Source organism: Candoia aspera, chromosome 3 (assembly GCF_035149785.1).
Source record: "Candoia aspera isolate rCanAsp1 chromosome 3, rCanAsp1.hap2, whole genome shotgun sequence".
Lineage (NCBI taxonomy): Eukaryota > Metazoa > Chordata > Lepidosauria > Squamata > Boidae > Candoia > Candoia aspera.
In genome coordinates this window covers 189,933,975-189,949,241 of record NC_086155.1, presented here as the reverse complement: position 1 = coordinate 189,949,241, position 15,267 = coordinate 189,933,975, and the positions used below count along the sequence as shown (strand labels likewise).

At 39.3% G+C, this 15,267-nt stretch overlaps 1 protein-coding gene across 3 annotated transcripts in view; it reads right to left on the bottom strand.

Moving 5' to 3' along the window:
• The window catches only part of OXR1 (oxidation resistance 1), a 210,095-nt gene that overhangs the window by 166,232 nt on the left and 28,596 nt on the right, over window positions 1-15,267 (bottom strand). For all 3 annotated transcript variants that reach the window (XM_063299590.1, XM_063299591.1, XM_063299593.1), the window contains exon 2: window positions 15,104-15,148. In XM_063299590.1, the coding sequence (XP_063155660.1) occupies window positions 15,104-15,148 (45 nt within the window). The remainder of the gene's footprint in view (window positions 1-15,103; window positions 15,149-15,267) is intronic.

Sequence of the window (15,267 nt, the reverse complement as noted above, 5' to 3'; positions counted from 1 at the left end):
TGTCCTTCCTATTCTATTGTCTTCTTCCACTTCCGCGCATTGCTTGTTTAAAAATAACTCCTTATCTCTTCCGTCTAACCTCTGGAATTTTGCGTTTAATTGGGCACATCTCTTCCTATCACTGTTGCCTTTTGCTTTCCTTCTTTCTTGGGCTACTTCTAGTGTCTCAGCAGACAGCCATTTTGCCTTCTTGGTTTTCTCTTTCTTTGGGATGTATTTTGTTGCCGCCTCCTGAACAATGTTGCGGACTTCTGTCCATAGTTCTTCCGGGACCCTATCTACTAAGTCCAATCCCTTAAATCTATTCTTCACCTCCGCTGCATATTCCTTAGGAATATTAGTGAGCTCATATCTAGCTGATCTGTGGGTCTTCCCTAATCTCTTTAGTCTGATCCTAAATTGTGCAATAAGCAGTTCGTGATCGGAACTACAGTCAGCTCCAGGTCTTGTTTTTACTGACTGTATAGATGTCCGCCACCTTTGGCTGCAAAGAATGTAGTCAATCTGATTTCGGTGTTGTCCATCTGTTGAAGTCCATGTATAAAGCCGTCTCTTAGGTTGCTGGAAGAGGGTGTTTGTTATGCACATTGAGTTGTCTTGGCAAAATTCTATCAGCCTGTGTCCTGCTTCATTTTGTTCTCCCAGGCCATGCTTACCTAAGGTGTCATTTGACTGCCCACCTTAGCATTCCAGTCTCCCATGATGAAAATAACATCTCTTTTAGGCGTGTCGTCCAGTAGGTGCTGCGGATCCTCATAGAACTGCTCTACTTCAGCTTCTTCAGCATCTGTGGTTGGGGCGTATATTTGGATCACTGTGATGTTAGATGGCTTGCCCTGAATTCGAATTGAGATCATTCTATCATTTTTTGGATTGTATCCAAGCACTGCTTTAGCCACTTTACTATTAATTATGAAGGCTACTCCATTTCTTCTGTGGTCCTCTTGTCCACAGTAGTAGATCTGGTGGTCATTTGATGTGAAGTGGCCCATTCCAGTCCATTTCAGTTCACTGACGCCCAAAATGTCTATCTTTAATCTTGACATCTCACCAATAACCACATCCAATTTGCCCTGGCTCATAGATCTTACATTCCAGGTTCCAATGGTGTGTTGATCCTTAGAACATCGGATTCACCGTTCACCACCAGCACCATCGGCCGCTAGCCGTCCTTTCGGCTTTGAGCTAGCTGCGTCATCACGTCTGGGGTAGTTGAACTCATCCTCTGTTCCTCCCCAGTAGCATTTTGACCATCTTCCGACCTGGGGGTCTCATCTTCCGATGGTATACCGACATATCTCTGGTTGTACTGATCCATTGAGTTTTCACGGCAAGAATACTGGGGTGGGTTGCCATTACCTTCCCCAGGGATTGCGTTTAGTCTGATCTCTCTGTCATGACCTTCCCATCTTGGGTGGCTCTTCACGGTTTAGCTCATGGCATCATTGAGGTGCTCAAGCTCCAGCACTACGACAAGGTAACGATCCTTTGCTGAAGATTGATTAGAATACACATTAAAAAATGCTTGGAACTAACACCAAGATGCTACAGCTCACCTTGAAACCTAATAAATCTTGAGTAGTGGGTTGTTAGTGGGCTTTGGTGAAGAGTGACTGGACAATATGAAAATTGTGACTGTCTGTGTAGCTAGTGGAATCCATGATAAACTTTTTATCACTGGGAGACATACAGAACAATGTGAGAACTAGATATATGCTGTCATTAATGAGATGACTCTGGATTAACTCATAACATTAAGCCATAATATGTTTGCTTTATATGTTGTGTGAGCCTATCTATTCTGGTTTATAGATCATGGTTGATAGGTTAGTATGCTATGTGAAACAAGCCACCTGTTCAACAAACTATGGCTTAACAAAGCCTAGTGAGATATTTGAAACCAAGGAGTGGAGAATCCTTAGTTTATCTTGCATGGAGCATGTCCTTATTTCTCTTCATTCTCTGCCCTGATTTGCTTCATTGAGTTAGGTCCATTTATTTGTAGTTTATATACTTTACGGATTTTTATAGATAAGATTAGAGTTTCAGGACAATATCCACATATATTTTAAAACATTCAACCCAATAAAAATATCCAAATAATGATACTGAAAAGAAGACAGGAAATTGACTGGCTAGAAGTCTGGATAGCTAAGAAGGACTCCATGCTGCAACACAGTGTTGCAAGCCCCATTTTTTTCACTGGTGAGCTCAGCTAGTTAGTGCTAAGAGAAGCAGCTATTCAAACCAGGATCTTTGTTCCAAAGGTTATATCTCTATCCTATATAGATATAACCTATCTAATATCTATATCTATATCATCTATATCTACTGTATATCTCTATCCTATATCCTATCTTCTAAGAGAAGATAGGAGCAAAGAAGTGAGGGGGCAGTGTAACTGGCCTTCAAGTTGTATATTAGGGAAAATGAAGTCCACCCCATCTGTAATGCATTTGATTGATAAAGACTGCTCTAAGGCTATATCCAGCGCTCCACAGTTCCCAAATGCACACAAGCTATCACATGTAAGTCTGATTCACACACTGTATTGTCAGATTATGATTTGTGTCATTTTGGCTTATCATGTTGTAAATGCCCAACCTACTGTGGCTCAGTCCACAGGCCATTATTAATTATACCATCACTTAGCACAATATCTGAATTATGTTGCAGACTTTCCCAATACATCTCTTACAGTCAGCCAGGGTTTACTGTAAATTTGCAATACTTTTGGCAAGCTGTAATAAATTGACCTCTAAAGGGTTACCAATAGTTTACTGTGTTCACACCTACAAGCATCCATAAGGGTGGAAAATACATATTAAGCAACTTTGACAGAAATAACAGAGCAGAGAAAAAAGCTCGCCTTTTTAAAAAAATAATTGCTTGAGCCAGCTTGTTTATGATGCAGCTCAGACTGATCTGAAAATATAACATCAACTCAATCCCTTCCTCACATTTCAGTCTTTCCCCCCAGGTTGCCCATTCTTCATATCTATTCTGCATTTATTACAATTAGTAAAACAGATATTTTTGTTCATCCTAATAATAACAACCAGAAAGGAAACAAGGGAAATATGTTTCTAATGCATTATTTTTCTGTTGCAAACAAAATAACTGATGGCTTTGGTACTCTGTTTTCATGTATTTATTTCAAGAGAATCTGTGGTGCATTTTTGGAATATTAAGCACTTTTAATTTGCATTTGGCTTAAATGTGAAAATGAAGCATGTATTTAAAGCATCTTACATGAGATCTCATAATATTTTGGATTTAAAAAATAATAATTAGGGTTATTTTAATTCTAAACATTTAAGTTAAAAAAAAATGACACCCACATCATAACACAAAATTGTGCAGTGATGCCCAGCACCAGAAGAGATTTCTGAACTCTGATTTATTCCAAAGATATTCCAAAGATAGACAATATGTGATGCTACCAATGTTCCTGAATTCCAATTAGTTGAAATCCTAGGCAGCATAGCTAATGGCAATGAATGCCTATTCATCAACATCTGGACACAATGAACTGCCCATTCCTTTGGGATTCTATCTATTCCAAGTCAAAATCAAAACTGAGAAAGGCTAGTTCAAATGGCTTTGGTCATTCTATAGCATCCTGTGGAAGCGCTGGGATTACAATTACCAAAATACTTAGCCAACATGCCCACCAGAATCCTAGGAACTGCAGTTGCAACACAACTGCAAGATGGCAGGTTGGAGAAGACTGACACTGGGTTCCAGAACCTGGCCTTTGATCTGCTAAACCATGATCTGTTTTACCACAATTGGCTGAAAAGGCCACAGTTTGCTGGATTATGACATTGTCCTAAATCATAATCAAGTCAACCATCATCTGAACATGATGTGTGATGACAGACTTTTATCACACCTGACTTTTCTTACACCTCTGAGCCTGACTTTCTATCACATACTTTCTGAGATTCTATTAAGGATATTCTAGTCTGCAAGTTGAAATAAGAAAATTCAACAACTGAGGTTTTCAACATTCTGCAAACAGTGCACATTTTCTGATAAAACAAGTGTCTTCTGTGTTAAAATATTAAGTAGTTTTAACCAATTTCTGCCCAGATACACCTTCAGATTATCTGTTACAAACTCCCATCTCCTACTTCCTTCTGGATTCAACTGCATATAAAACAATGGGACAGACTTAATTTTCATGTCAATTTGAATGCAGAATACAAACATGCTTTTTTTAAAAAAACCCATTAAATGGCTCCTTACCCAGGGAAGCCTCAAAATACTCTTGTGTCAGACTAGGTTATACACAAAGTTGTTACTGTTCATCTGTGATATTCATTATTAACTTGAGTTTCATCTCTGCTGCATTAGGGTAATTCAGGGCACCCCCCGCCCCCAAATCATCTTTTGTCACAATAATGGGCTAGCATTCATCCCAAAAATAGGATTCTGTCCCTGATATTTTCTGCTCTCTGCTTGGCCCAGGGCTGTATCCTGTGCTACTAACTGATTTCATAATTATTGCTCTCATGTGGAACCACTACCATGTGGCTTTAATGGAATACTATGGCATTAGTAAAATCTTAAAGGCCTCAGTTATGATCCACTTTCTGATGAGCAGGACTACATTTGCTTACTTGCCTCTTTAAAACTATACATCTCCAGTCTCCTGGTCACACTGTTGCAGGTCAGGTTAATCCAGCTCTGTGACCTTGATTTCTATTTGGCTCCTACTTCTAGATTATTGTCAATAATCTCTGCTAGGTACTCAGGCTTCTCTTTCTATTCAATGTTGTCATTCACTGTTCTTCATTCATTTGATTTATAGGCCACCCACATCTGTTGGGCAGCTTACAAAATAGTAAAGGTAAAGGTTTCCCTTGACATTAAGTCCAGTCGTGTCCGACTCTAGGGGGCGGTGCTCATCTCCGTTTCAAAGCCGAAGAGCCGGCGTTTGTCTGTAGACACTTCTGTGGTCATGTGGCCAGCATGACTAAACAGAACGCCATTACCTGCCCACCGAAGCGGTACCTATTAATCTACTCACATTTGCATGTTTTCAAACTGCTAGGTTGGCAGGAGCTGGGACTAGCAACGGGAGCTCACCCCGTCATGCAGATTTGAACCACCGACCTTCCAATCGGCAAGCTCAGCAGCTCAGTGGTTTAACCTGAAGCACCACTGCATCCCTCATAGCTTACAAAATACAACAGAAAAAACATAGTAAACACCAGCAATTATATCAGAAGAGAAGGTCCGGGAAAAAAACAGTCTTCTAAAAGACCAACTTATCACATAAGGGGTCCATCCCCCATTCTGACCCAGGGCCTGAGGACAGAAAAAAGTTTCAAGGGCTTGTTTAAATAGTGCCAGGGTGGAAGCCATATGAATCTTGGGGGGGAATGTGGGAATTTTGCTCACCTGTTCAAGGTTGTGATCTTTCATTCTTTGTACTTTTACTTATATCTGTTTTGTCTCTTCCTGTTCTGATTTAGATTGGGGATTTTTAGAAGTTTTGTTTCCTGTTGCCTCTTGTAGTTGGCAGCCCACATAGTAAGATGTCCATATGTCTTTGGGATGGAGAAGTCCACACACCAAGCATATCCTGGTTCTCCTTGGGATCATTCTGGAGATCCCATTTCTTCTCGTCTCATTCCAGTCTTCCCATGTCTGTGGAGCTTTTACTTTCATGTGGGCTTTCTTAAAAGTATACAAACTAGACTATATTTTATCCGGTGAAAGTTGATTTTTATATTTTATTAATATTCTCTTTTCATTCTCCATTAGCCCTTTCTACTAACTTTTATTTATTATTTCTAGCACCCTTGCACTGCTACATTTGTTGATATGCCACTGTGAGCTTTTTGCAATTTCAGTGCTTTGCTTTGTTGATTACCATGCTATGCAAATACACTTTGGCTTATATATTTTATTTGAATTTAATTTTTCATTCTCTGGTGCCCTGTTATTGCAACAAATATTGAAAGCAAGGCCAGAAATTAAAGCTCTTTCCCACATGCTGAATAACAATGAAGAATGTTTGTGTTTATAAAGAGAATTTGCTTGTGGAAGGAGGGATTAAAGGACTCTGCCCTCAATTTAATATAAATTGCCCAAATGGTGAGGTTGCAATGTAATGCAGCAACTATAGCAATTGGATTAATGGGTTGCCATTAGTTTGGGAAAAAAAACATCCTACTCATGGCTGATGGGAAAACAAACCATATCCAGTATAAAGTGTTCTCAAATTGCCAATGGAATTCTGAAGATATTAGCATAATTATCACACACATATGAATTGGCTGGCTGCTCTTTTATTTCCATCAGTAACAAAATGTTATTTTAGAAATCCATGTTGCCACCCCTCAAATGTGATTTATACAAAGACAGTGCTTTTAACATATTTATGAATGATCTGGAATCAGTCAAGACTAGGGGGACAGCCAGGTTTGCTGATGACACTATATTGTTCAGAGTGGTAAAAACAAGGGACTGCAAAGAACTCCAAAGGGATTACTGCAAGTTAGGGGAATGGGGTCAAATGGCAGGTGTCATCTGTCTGACTGTCTCTCTGTCTGCCTGTCTAACTTTCTAATTTATATAGCTGCCCATCTCATGAATGTGACTCTGGGCAGCATACAATAAAAACAAATCAGTAAAAATATATCCTAAAATAACCTTAGAAAACAAGAAACATGCATATAACAAGACCATGGGAGAGTGTTTAAAAACTCCTAATAAAGCCATCTTGCAGGCTTCCTGTTCCCAAGGGATCCCCAGGCCTGCTGGAAAAACCATGTCTTGAGAGATCGCCAGAAATCCAATAAGGTTGGAACTAATCTCACCTTGGGGCGGATAATGTTCCAAAAGGCAGGTTTGTTTATTTATTTATTTGTGTCAGAAGCATCACGATTAAAATAAGGCATACTGTAAAACATAGAGTTTAAAATATAAAAGTTAAAATATATAAAAGTTAAACAGATCTTGCAGAAACTGGCAACATTAATTGTCTTCTGTCACGGTGTCATGAGGTCCTCAAATATGCATTGATCAGGGCACAAAGGACAAGTGTACATATGCATTGTTGTCTGCATGTTTCCACAGTCACAAAGGGCAGAGGCCACTGGATAGCCCCATTTGTTCAGAGTATCTCTGGATCTTGTTATACCTGTGCACAGTCTGTTCAACAACTTCCATACTTCCCAACTTTCATCAGACCCAGGTGCCAGCTCCTCTGCTGGTTCCAAGGCAGGTGCTAAGGCAGAAAAAGCTTGCCTCCTGGATCCCGTCAGATGGAACACTTTGGCAGATGGGTCCCATAACATGCCCTTCCTGCCTGACCTGTTGGGACAGGTAGATGTAATCAGCAAGAGGCACTCCCTCAAATACCCTCATTCCATGTTAGCAGGTGTAAAGTGATGCACTCTGGTGCCCAAAATCCCAACTTCTCATATCAACTAATGGGATCAGAGCTAGCAGTGACTGATGATGAATCAGATCTTGGAATAATGGTAAACAGTTCAATGAAGATGTCAACACAGTGTGCATCCACTGTAAAAAAGGCCAACAGCATGTAAGGGATAATAAGAAATAGTACTGAAAATAGAGATTCCAATATCATAATGCCTTTATATAAATTAATGGTCAGACCACATCTTGAATATTGGGTGGCCACAAAGCAGAAATGATATATTAGAACTATAGAAGGTTCAGAGCACCCTGAAGGGCAACTAAAACAATCAAGGGTTGGAACAGTTTCCCTATGAGGAAAGGTTGTGACATTTAGGGCTCTTTAGTCTTAAGGAAGCATTAAGGAAAACAGAGAACTCCAAGGATAGGCAGTGACCCCTCTGCTTAGGTACAGACTTCAGCAGGTGCTCTGCTGTGAGAAGCCGGTAGGACTTGGATCAAGAAAGAGGGGGCATGATTGTGGTGTACAGAAATATGCATGGTGTGGATATACTGAATCAGGAGAAACTTTCCCCTTCCCAAAATACTAGAACCAGAAGTTACCCAATGAAATTGAATCTTGGAAGAATCCTAAATCCGATGGCTGCCAAATGGCTAGGGAGAGACTGGTCCTTATTTTTGTCCTCCTTGCTCAGAAAAGACAAGCAATAATATCAAAGAGGAGCATTAAGGAAAACAGAGAACTCCAAGGATAGGCAGTGACCCCTCTGCTTAGGTACAGACTTCAGCAGGTGCTCCGCTGTGAGAAGCCGGTAGGACTTGGATCAAGAAAACTTGGATCCAGACGCTGTTGCCCAATAGCTTCAAAATCACATTCAAAAGTGAATGTTGTCATACCTGTCAAGGCAGCTGAGTCTCCTTTAGCCTGAGGGGATATATCTTAATAAGCAGTGTGAGAAAATTAATACAGTGATCAAAGTTGAATGTCACAACCAAGGTAATCTTTTACACAAACATGGTCATAATGAAAGACAAGAACACAAAGATTTTATAAAGACTGTAAAGAAGGAATGGCACAAATACACTAGAAAACTGTACAAAAAAGCCCCCCAAATCACTGGCACACAGAGAGGTATGATCACTGAACTACAGCCAGGTATTCTGAATAGTGAAGTTTATGGGTCTTAGAAAATAATATGAAACCTGCAGGAGGGAATAAAATATCAGCAGAAGTGTTTAAAATCTTGCTGTTAAAATGTGGTTGTGGTTTGTAAGCAAGTACAGAAAACACAGCAGTGGCCACACAGCTAGGGAAGATTAATCTACGTTGCAATACAAAAGAGGGACTGATCTACCAACCACGTGCACATATCTCGTATGTCAGTAAGATACTGCTTAAGATTTGGCAATCCACCCTTCAACAATGCACAGAACAAGAGCTACCAGAAGCCCAGGCTGTTTTAGAAGCAGCAGAAGCATCCAGGATCAAATTGCAAACATCCAATAGCTAAAGGAAAAGGCAAGAGAGTTCCAAAAAGACATTTATTTTTGCTTTATTATTTATATCATGGCTTTTTGGCTTCACAGACCACAACAAATTGTGAACAGTGCAGTTAACACTAACTGGCTATAAAGTAGGAAAGGAATACACAAAGGTTGTCCTCTGTCATCCTATCTATTTCATTTATATGGAAAACGTATCATGAGAAATGCTGCACTAGAAGAAACAGAAGTTGGACTTAAAATTGCTTGGAGAAACACCAACAGCCTCAGATATGCTGATAGTACTGTTTTGATGGCAGAAAGCAAAAAAGATGGAAGGACTCTTTTGTTGAAGGTGAAAGAAGAGAGTACAAAATTAATCTGCTGCTCAATATTTAAAAAAATAAATGAAGAGTATGTCCACAGGTAATTCCAACCTAATGCAAATAAGCAGAGAAAAAAGTAGCACTTAATCTTCCTGGGCTCAAAAAACCACAGGGATGGTGACTATAACTATGAAATAAACAAACATCTGTTACTTGGGAAAAAAGTCTATGATGTATCTAGACAATATCACACCAACAACAAAAATACATATTGTTAAGGCCATGGTTTGCTTAATGGTAACATATGGCTGTAAAGGTTGGATCATTAGAAAGCTTGAACAAGGAAAAATTTATTCCAGAGGAAAACAGATTGCTCCCTAGAACCATTAATAATGATGCTAAATATTACATATCCGGATACATAATGTGATGGCCACTGAAAAAGACCCTGATACTTGTAAAAATTAAAGGCAATTGAAAAAGAGGTCAAAGGAAGACATGAGAGCTCGATGCTATGCACTCCTCACAAATCTGTCAATTATTCAGTGACAAAAATAGCTGTGTGACCCTCACTGAAAAACAAGGTAACACACACACACACATATGAAAGGGTTGTAAAGGAATGTACTAACCTTCTTCAAGGCAAACTGTAGCCATGCCCACCCCAAAAAAGTCCTGGCTCCTCCCACTGAAATGCCACCCCTGCTCAATGACATTGCCATGTTACCAGACAACTCCTCTGCAGCCCCCAGGCTGAAAATTATTTTTTGGAAACTGTGCTCCCTCAGCTGGAAAAGGTTGGCCACCCCTGCCTTAGTTCCTGCCCTCTCTAGTTCCTCATTTCCTGGACAGATGGATTATAAGAGGCTTTCTCCTCCAGTTAAATTGTTCTTGAGCAACAGAAGACTCATGCCTGAATAGTGTATAGTAAGGGTGGACAACCCTTCTGTGATCAGGGAAGGGGCACTTACTTTTCTGGGAAGGCAAAGATGCAAAACAGGCTGAGATGTGTCCTGCAAGTTTTTTTTCCACATTTGGGATGGTTAGGTTTTTAAACCAAATTAAGACTATTTTAAGATTATCATAGACCAGAGTTTGAAATCATTTTCTGGAATGGGGGACGTGACCCAGTATTGGCCAACATAATTGTTCTCTTCAAGGTGTCTTATGGGATTGTCCTTTTCAAGTAGAAGATCCTTGGCAAGGGAAAAAGTGCTGGATAGCATCTCTTTAATATTCCCTGTGAGGAGAAGGATGTACCAGAGACAATCTAAATAGCATATAATTTAATGGAGGTCATGTTTCATTCTGATGTGAATTCCAAGTAGGACAATATATGTAGATGGCAATTACTGTAATGGTTTTCTGTTGGAAAGTACAACACTGACCACACTCTCATAATTGTGACTGTTCTTAAAACAGCACATGACATTAAACCATGACAAATCTGTGCATTTCTCTGAATTCATGGCTTTGTTTTCGGTCCTGGTATTTCAAAATGGATACAATAAATCTATTTTTTTCCTCTCATTTTCAAAATAATTATGCACTGCATTGTTGATGAAGTAATGTAAAAGGCATATAATCTTGTTTACAATCTAATGTCCTTCTTCCTTAATGCTTAGGCATTAGAATCAATGCATTAAAATAATAAATCATGAGATCTAAAGTAAATGTCTGTGAGAGAGAGAGACAGAGAGAGAGAGGCAGAGAAAAAAACTGGAAAAATAACTGCTATCCTAATGGCCAATAAGCAATATTCCTCTTCCTTACCTCCATGTCAGTAGGATCCAATCTGTCAAATGTGAAGGATAAGGAACTCTCAACTGGTTTTTAGTGGGCAGCTGGGGATGACTATAGGTGAATAGATAGATCACATGCTTTGAAACTACAGGGGCCTACGTTCAATCCTTGGCTTCTCTGGATAAGAGAAGCACATGACATGGAAGGTCTCTTCCTGAGGCTCTGAGGATGATACCCGTTAGAATACTGGCTAGATGGCCCTTCTTCAAAACTACCAAATGTGTTTCAGACAATAATTCCCATAATCTCTACCTATTAGTCATACTAGCTGGGGAAGACAGAAGTTGTCATTCAACATAACTGAAATGCCCCAGTTAGATAAGGGTGGACCACATGGATATTACAATGACAGATACAAGAGAGTAATCAGGTTGTTCACCTACATTGTTTTTGAACAAGTGCAATCCTTTCTAGTTTTATAACACACTCTCTCTCATACACACATATACAACCTACACAGAGAAATAATCAAGTTAAAAATATACCTGACCCTCCCCATGCAAAAAAAAAGACTGATAAAAAAAGAAGAGCGGCAGTGTGATCCAGCCAGACCATCAGCTAATTCCTTCAGTATCCTAAGATGCAATTCACCCAGTGCTGGAAATATAAACTCATTCAAAGAGAAGGGGCATTTTCTGATCATATCACATTTGAGTTTCAGTCCTGCCTCTTCATCCTATTCTTGACAATTCCCTAGGAGAACACATAGTGGGTTGTTTTGTTTTGTTTTGTTTTTGTTTAGAGACAATTGGATCAAAATTGGAGTTGAATTGCACCACCTTTTCCTGGCTATCTGTTAGCATTCTGCCATCTTCCCTGAGCAGTTGGTATATTGATTCTTTAGTTTTCCACTGTTTTAAGTATTGCCTTGCACAGGAATACTTATCCCTCCCAAACTTCTCCTGTCATGGGATCCCACTTATCACTGTCCTGAGTTTATTAAATCTTTATTTTTTTAAGTCTAAGATACGTGTTTGATTACTTTCATTTTTTCCCCTTAAAATCAAGAACTCCAGTATTACATGGTTTTGTTCCCATTTGTTTGGCTATTTCCACTTCTTCAACTAAATCTCAATTAATATCAAGTCAAGGATAGCTGTTCCTCTTGGGTCTTCCTCCAGTCTCTAAAAGAGAAAGCTGTCAGCAAGACAAGAATGGCAGAATTTGGCAGAATTTGTCTCCCAACAGATGTCAGGGTAAATAAAGTGTCCCATCACTATAATATCATGCCTCTTTGAAAGATCTGCTGTTTTGTTTTTGGAAAGCATCATCCATATCTTCTCCTTGGTTGGATGGACGATAGTAGAAACCAACAAACATCTTACTTTTATTTGTTCCTCCATTTACTTGAACCCAGATGTTGTTTAAAGCATTGCCAAGTTCATTCATTTTACCATGAATGGATATTTGCAACATACAGTATAACTCTTCCTTTCTATTGCTTCTGTTCTTTTTTAACAAATTCCATCCTATATTCTGATCATAAGGTGGAAAGCTATTAAACCCATTAAATCATATTTGCCTCAAAAACAAGCTAATCTAAGCTTTAGTGTACAAACAATGACTGCTGAGAACTTTACGAGCTAATACTCTTTCTGAATTTTCATTTTATGACTTAAGAGGCCCCAGTTCAGCAACACTCCTACTTTTTTTGGAGCTCAAATGTTTGTAAGAGGTCCTTACTTCAAAGTTTTCATTTCTACTCCCCTCACTAGATTCAATTTAAAGCCTTTCTAATCAAGCACATCATTCTTTAGCCAAGTACATTTTAAGAAGACCTTGCAAGGTGAAAATTATCTCATGCCATCAATCCATCATCTAGATAACTCAGACTATGATCTCAGAAACTTTCCCATGGACACCATTTGCATAAATAATAATTGACTTGCAGTATTCTTCATTCCCTTTCTAGTCTTGTCCTATGGAAGAATACCATGTGAGATTTCTGGGATTTTCAAAGACTTCCAAGCCCATCACATTACAGCTGTTCTTTGCAGTACCACTGACCATTTAGAAGGAAAAGATACCTGTCAGTTGACTTGGTAATCTTGGAAGCACTACTGTATCCCTGATTTAATTCTCCATTTCTTTGACCTGTCCCTCAAGGGCTTCTATGAGTTTGCATTTGCTGCAATTATATACTAGGAGGAAAAATAGCAGACTCCTGCCCATTCATTTTCATTCTTGCTTCCTAAGACACCATCCATAGAAAGGCTTTTATTTATTCATGTTCCAGTCTCCTGCAAACTCCTGTTAGCTCTTTCTGTTCACCCATTCAGTGGGCTTCCTCCTGGAACCAGGCTGCCTTATATTTCTCCTACATTCTCTGTTTACTCAGCAGGAAGTAATCACCCAATCATCTCCAATGGGTAATCAACAGCTATTCAGAAGATAACCTTTTCACTCCTCATAGCTCAGCATAAATCCCTCAGAATCTACAGCTTCTTTGATCACTCTCTTTTCTTCTTTCTGTTGAATTTTCTGGCAAACTCCTGTTAGCTCTCCCTATTATCTCACTTAAACCAATACTCATCTTTATACCTACTTGCGTTCAATTTGGTTGCCGTACCTATTTATATCCACACATAATGACATGCAATTTCATACAGCAATTATAGTTGCAATATCGAGCATAGCTTTGTGCCATCTATTTCGGCTCTTTGTTGCAGGGCTGATGTGCAAAGGTATAAGAAAATAGGAATGTTAATAATCTTGAGGATAAAATACTTCATGGTTTTTAAGTTTCAGACACAGCAAAGGACATATGCAAGCAGTGATACTGTTAAGGATTAAGTTGATTGAGATAAACAGTTAGCAAGGTACAGATGTTTACAATGCAGAGTTTCTCAGAGAAGCAGTAGAACTAAACAATATACAGCATGTTCAAAGAAAACTGCAAAACTGGGGAAATCAAGAGGATTTAAGCTTTTCTCCCTGTACTGTAATCCCAGTGAATCTCTGGGAAGTTCCTTTATGTTATTTGTCTCAGGAATATTGGGCCTCAAGTTCAGTTTCCCATCCATGGCAGAATCGGGCAGAGGAAATCATTCACTCATGTATACAGCAATATATAGGAATATGGTTATTTTCCCAAGAGCAAGTGCTAATGGGACACCTAGGGACCTTACAGTGACTTTGCCCAAACTATTGGCTTAAATCTATTCCCTTGCCTTGTCATACCTTCTACCCCCCTCTTCTTCTCTGATCTCCAAATTGAGACCTATCCTTCAATTTCTCTTTTTAGGGCTCATTGACCTTTTCCCCATCTGTCAGCTATTAAGATGACAAACCCATACAATATTTCAGACCCCTTTGATTTGGGGCCATGTTCACAGCATGGAAGACATTTTCAACAACAATGCTCTAAAATACTGGAAGACTTCCTTAGGAACACTGCTATGACTAGATAATCTTTTTCTGCTCCACCTGTGTGTCTACCTTATTTGTCTTTCCATTCCAGATGCAGGACAGAAAATAAGTGCTTGTCAACAAGGAAGCTTCTGTGGGTTGTTTGGGAATAGTGTTTGAGATACTTAGTGGAGGTACTGTATATCTCTGGCTGCTGGAATTATTCCATGTTATGAAGTCTGATCTTTTATTGTCAAAGCCTCAGTTGCATTATTATTATGCACCTTCAAGTCAATCTTGATCCCCTGCAGGTGACTGCCTGGAAAAGTCAGCCTCCTTGCCAAGATTTTCAGCAGTGGTTTATCAGTGCCTTTTTCCTAGGGCTGAGACAGACTGACTGGTCCAACTGGCTTTGTGGCTAAGGCAGGACCAGAATTCAGTCTCTTGGATTCTAGCCTGATGCCTTAACCACAGCACCAAAGGGGCTCTCTCTCTCTCTCTATGTGCTGTGGTTTTAGTCCTTAAGCTTCCAACAGCTATTTTTTGAAAATAATCATGTTCAATATTATGCACCATAATATGTTTTAAGGCTCTGTTTAATATGATTCCCTTTTGCCCACTAAAAAACAAGTAACTAAAAACTATGAGTTTACAGCAGCAATAGTCATACACATGGGTCCTAAGCAACCACCGAACGACATGTTCCACAATGCACAGAATGCATGCAAAGTGAATCTAATACTCACTGGGTGGCCTTCGTTGAGTCTCTATCTCTAAGCCTCAGTTCCCATCTGTAAAAGTAAGAATAATATTCTGCCTCATGGGAGAAACAGTATGAATGCAATGACTAGATTAAAGCAATGTGCATAGAGATGCTATAGATCACAGGCAATAAAATAATGTTATAGTA